General features: G+C 41.1%; 1 protein-coding gene across 1 annotated transcript; it reads right to left on the bottom strand.

Annotated features, from left to right (window-relative positions):
- Positions 1-441: 441 nt before the first annotated feature.
- On the bottom strand, positions 442-4740 carry Fabp4 (fatty acid binding protein 4). Its single transcript, XM_034516728.2, has 4 exons — positions 4569-4740; positions 1950-2122; positions 1260-1361; positions 442-672 (listed from the first exon to the last, which is right to left on the bottom strand). The coding sequence occupies exons 1-4, from the start codon at positions 4639-4641 to the stop codon at positions 622-624; spliced, it is 399 nt and encodes a 132-aa protein (XP_034372619.1). The 5' UTR covers positions 4642-4740; the 3' UTR covers positions 442-621.
- Positions 4741-5349: the final 609 nt, after the last annotated feature.

Genomic DNA, 5349 nt, shown 5'->3' with positions numbered 1-5349 from the left:
AGAAAAATTGTAGTTCAAGACCAGCCTGGACTACTTAGTAAGAAACACACACACACACGCACACACACGCACGCACACACACACACACACACACACACACACACACACACACACACGCACACACACACACTGTGGAGACTGCAGCTCTTTTCTAAAGCATTGTATGCACTGCTGAATCACAAGGACCCAGGACAGGGTAGACACAAACCTGCATGCTTGCATCACACGGATATGGATAATTTCCAAGGTCTTGTGTGCTAGAGCAGGGCTTAGTATTCAGTCCTGCTAAGTTCGGGGACATTGGCTTTTCTATCATGCATTGTTATGAAAGATCATATTATTTGTATCAGAACCAAAAGTAACAGTAATGTAATTTTTCTATTGTCTTCTCTCACTTATGAGTGCAAAATTAGTCACACAATGAAAATATCATTACACAACTTTTTGAGTCTAAAAAGGTTTTATTTAACCGACATAACCATATCCAATAAAATCCAGCTTCAGAAAAAGTTAGTTGCTTGCTAATTAGTGGGAAATCATATCTTTAAAAAAAAAACAATAAATCCGACCAACTATTGTAGAGTTTGATGGAAATTTCAGTCCAGGGCCTCTTCCCTTGGCTCATGCCCTTTCATAAACTCTTGTAGAAGTCACACCTTTCATAACACATTCCTAGACACAAGCACAAAATTGACATAGTCAATCATAGAGATAACAGCATGAATTTAATATTTTTTATTTCTCGGTCTTGGAAAAGAAATGATATTCAACAACAATTTTAAAAAACATGTGTTCTAGAATCTTATCTTATATCGCACATCGGTCCCCAAGTATAGTAGGTTAGGGTGATACAAAGACCAGGAAGATACAGGTCCTCCTCTCAGGGAGCTGGAAAATCTCCATGGTAACTGAGTGCCATGAACAGAATACAGAATGCAGTTCCTTGAGGATGTTGCACTAGGTAGCCTGTGATGCCAGAGAGGAGGCAGGGACTGCTTTCTAGGTGGAAACCGTGCGTGGGTGGAGCCTGAGGCATGAGGGGGTGGAGCCTGACTGACTGCATGAGGGGGTGGAGGTGCAGCTCAGAGGGGTAGAGCACCTTAGGCAAGTGTGAGAACCAGCATTCAACCCTCAGCTCCAAATGAACAAATACGACAAATGAACCTTTTGTTCTACGCAGCAGGTCCATTTTCTAGAGTACAGTCATGGTCCTGAGGCCCAGAGAGTAGGGTGTACAGCTAAGTTTGCACATAACTCACCACCACCAGCTTGTCACCATCTCGTTTTCTCTTTATGGTGGTCGACTTTCCATCCCACTTCTGCACCTGTACCAGGGCCCCGTCATCTAGGGTTATGATGCTCTGTGGGCACAGTGAAAAGATTGCAATTGCACATGAAGGTCGAGACCGGAAACACGGAATCTGCCTTCAAAGGACTATTCTGAGGTCCTTTGTAATTCTACAGGACAAGAACATAGTCCAGCAAGAAAATAAAAAGAGAAACACATCTTTTAAAAAAAAAGTAGAACTCATATATCTGTATTATATATTCTGAATTGAAATAGAAAATAAAATTACATCTTGAAAAAAAGGATAGACTGTGAAAGAAATTAAATGACCAAACGTGTGTTGGTGCGGTGATATTACGGTGAGTTTTATTCTTTTAGTCTCCCTTTTATAAACTTCCTTTTATGTTTTACTGCTTAATTTACTTCACACACACTATTGTATAACTCATAAAACACGCGAATCATTGTTAACATCAGGACAACTTAGTAACAAGAGGAAATGCATCCTCTGCGCACTGATGGAGATCGGTAGGTCTAACAGCTCCGAGGCCGTCAGTCTACCAAGGGAAGCTTTCCGTCCGCTCGTCCTGAAATCATTTCTTGCAGGCTGTGGAGTTAGAAGCCAGGCCCCCCTCACTCTGCACCGGATCCTTGTCCTCACCTTCACTTTCCTGTCATCTGCGGTGATCTCATCGAATTCCACCCCCAGTTTGAAGGTAATCTCCGTGTTTTTAAAAGTGCTCTCTGACCGGATGGTGATCGAATCCCCATTTACACTGATGATCATGTTGGGCTTGGCCATACCGGCGACTTTCCTGGTGGCAAAGCCCACTCCTACCGGAGAAGGAGAAAGCACATAAAGCTTACATTTTTGTGTGCGCCATGAAGAAGACACCAGGGCGCTGGAGGCTCCTTTGAAACAGGCTTCGAAGCTAAGCATGTTGTGTTAATCGCTGAAGATATTCTCTCAAGCCTCACCATTCATCCAGATTCATTATTAGCATGTCCTTTGTCTGCTAAATACAGTCCCTCAGGAAAGTCGTTCTTAATTTCAGCAAGAATGTATAAAGAGAGTAAAACGTCATTCCTCGATGTCTATGTGTTTAATATCTATGAGTATATCTATAATATATTTATAGTAATATAATAACATATGTGTATGTGTACTATCTCTATTTTCTATTTGTGATTGAGGCAGTTTAGCCATTGTATTCTTTCTTAATTATTAAATGTGATATATATATATATATATATATATACACACACACATATATATATATATATATATTTTTTTTTTTTTAAAAATCTAAGTCAAAGACCAGTCCTGATGTAGAGTTATTGTGTTAAAAGGTCATCTATTTTGAGTGAACAAAAATCACATTTCACAACAATTGTTGCCAAGTTTAGTCTTCTAGGCTTCTTTCCCATATTACTCCCTCGTGAGATGAAGATATTTGATTGATTTCCCTAAAGTGAACAATGTTTTTTCTCACATATCATGTCATTTTAGAATGGCGATAGCATTCTCAACAGTAAGGAAAACCAAAAGGGCCTCAGTAAGTATCTTTGAACTCAAGAAATCAGAATTTCAATGTATAGAATAGTTTGGAAACTAACGCTCTGCATCTTGGTCACTAAAGTTGTGAGCTTTGTTTGCTTAGATGAAGGAAACGCTTCCCTGTGGAGGATGAACAACTTCCAGTCTCAGTTGCTCGCTCTACATATGTTACACAGAATCCTCCTGTCGCGGGTGTGCTGACTCCTTCAACGCAAATGCTTAAATAAAGGCTATGTCTTTGATGACAGGTGACCAAGGGCCAGAACTAAGGATGAACTGAGAGAGAACCACAGCACAAGACAAATGATGCAGAGGGTGAGACTTGGTTCTCTGTCTAAACAGTGAGGAAATGGCGTATCTCTGCCTTGAGTCGTCACTCTGCCACAAAGCACAGAAGTCGGTACTTCTGCAGGAAAGAGATGCAGTAATGGAAAATGATTCCAAGGAGACTGTGCTGGGGACAAATGACAGCTTCACTTGTGTCTTCATTTTTATTTGACTGCAGAAGCCAACATCTGACTATTCTGCCTTAATTACAGTTGCCAGTTCCATTCAGGAAATATCTTACTGCCTTTAATCATGGGTCTCTCACAAGTTAAATAGTGTTATTATAATTTAGATATGAATGTTACCAGTACAAAATGTTTCAGTCAAGTGCTAAAAGCGGCTCAAACCCTGTTGTTTCTGGTTCAGTGCATAGTAACTACCACAGTGAACAGTAAATAGTCCACGGGTTAAGAGGTCAGTCACGCTGAAACTCCTGATATTCTTATCTGCAAGCAAGACAACATTGACAGACAACCAAAAGTTCCCACAGTATAACTGAGTGAAGGTCAAGCCTTTGGAGGTTTGGAGGATTCTGTCCTAATGGAGCTGTGCTGTAACATGGAAAGGTCAGGAGAGAGGGGCTCAGTGCAGAAGCTCCCTGATAAAGTGCATCTGGCTGATGGCCCTTGTATATCGCCAGTGTTGTCTGGTGACCACTCACACAGCAACCTGTGGACAGTGCTCACAGAACCTAAACCATTGCGAGCCTCTGTTACTGAAAGGGCACGTTCTATATGTGCTTCACCCGCCTTGATTTCCTTTTGAATTACTCACAAATCATTCATATGACATCACATATCATTCTTAACCGACGAATGTTTAAAGTCCTTGAAGAAAAATATCTCTGGAAGCCAAGCTTTTGTCTACTGTAAAATAATCACACATTCTCATGCCTTGACACTGAGACAGAAAAGAATTTGCTAAAATATATTTTCCAACATGATTTTTTTCTAAGATAAGCAATATCATGGCTTCAGTTTTAAGTAAAAGTTACCCCCATGCTTTAAAAAATATATATTTTTCTTTTTAAGTTGTTGCAAATTTTTCATGTAAAAGAAGATGTTAAAAACAGGCAAAGAGCTGAGAGAAGCCCAGAGGCACGAGCTTGGCAACGAAGGCGACCTTGTGTACTACAGACAGTAAAAGAATTTCTTTTAGACTCTTCCCTGCTGGTTCACCTGGAGGGAGCACGAGGTCGAAGCTTTGATTGAGAAAACTTCTTGGACAGACTTTTTCTTGTGGCTTCTACACCATCCATGCAGACAGCAGAGTTTCCTCCCGTACAGATCCCTCCTGGGCTGAAAGCCAGCTACAAGCCCTGTCCCCAGCCGGGCGCCCCGTCACCCACAGACAAACCCTGCCCCAGCCAGGGGCCCCATCACCCACAACACTCACCCACTTCCTTCATGTAATCATCAAAGTTTTCACTGGAGACGAGTTTCCAGGTTCCCACAAAGGCATCACACATTTTGTAAACCTTCGAGGAGTTCCCTGCCAGGTGAGGAAGGACTGGAAGGTGCTGTGAGCCTCCTGAGTCCAGATACCTCTTTTAAAGATGCCCTGACCATGTGACTGCAGGACTGACCAATGGGGGATGACCCCGGATCATTTCCTTCATGACCAGACCCTGTATTTTTTTTTTTCCTCTGAGTCATGTTTTTAGTAGAAATTTCTCAACTTTGGTTCTCCCTGGCAATGATCAGGACTTAGAGTACAAATTATTTTTAACCATGAACAGAGTATTTTAAACGTTCCTGTTTTGACTGTTAAAATCTAATGCACTGAACTTCCCCCTATTATTCCATATGGATTTACCTCATTGTGGAGGAAACAATTACCTTGTGACACACTTCGACCTTCTTATCTTGAGTTTTATTTTACTAATACAGCAATAGTGTGTTTGGTTCTTTTGAATTTGAGAACATAAAGACTATCTTAGAGATTCTTAGTCTTAACGGCTCTTTTGTTAGGACAGTGTTATCTCAGAAATTGTAACAAAATAAATAGTGACTTTTAAAGTGGCCCAGATTGGGTTTTTTTTGTTTTTTTGTTTTTTTGTTTTTCTTTTTGAGACAGTGTCTCTCCACACAGCCCTGGTAGTCCTGGAACTCACTACCTAGACCAGGCTGGTCTCTAACTCACAGAGATCTTCCCACCCTGCCTCTGAATGCTGTCT

The sequence above is a fragment of the Arvicanthis niloticus genome, chromosome 13 (assembly GCF_011762505.2).
Source record: "Arvicanthis niloticus isolate mArvNil1 chromosome 13, mArvNil1.pat.X, whole genome shotgun sequence".
NCBI lineage: Eukaryota > Metazoa > Chordata > Mammalia > Rodentia > Muridae > Arvicanthis > Arvicanthis niloticus.
Note: the sequence above shows the minus strand (reverse complement) of the source record. Positions and strands in the feature narration are given on the sequence as shown.

Bases quoted from the DNA above. Each gene is read 5' to 3' on its own strand.
- Fabp4 (XM_034516728.2), bottom strand. From the start codon at position 4,641: ATGTGTGATGCCTTTGTGGGAACCTGGAAACTCGTCTCCAGTGAAAAC. The intron at 2,123-4,568 runs GTGAGTGTTGTG...CTTCTCCGGTAG, and splicing joins TGATTACATGAAGGAAGTGG to GAGTGGGCTTTGCCACCAGG. The intron at 673-1,259 runs GTGAGTTATGTG...GCTTGTGTCTAG, and splicing joins ATGGTGACAAGCTGGTGGTG to GAATGTGTTATGAAAGGTGT.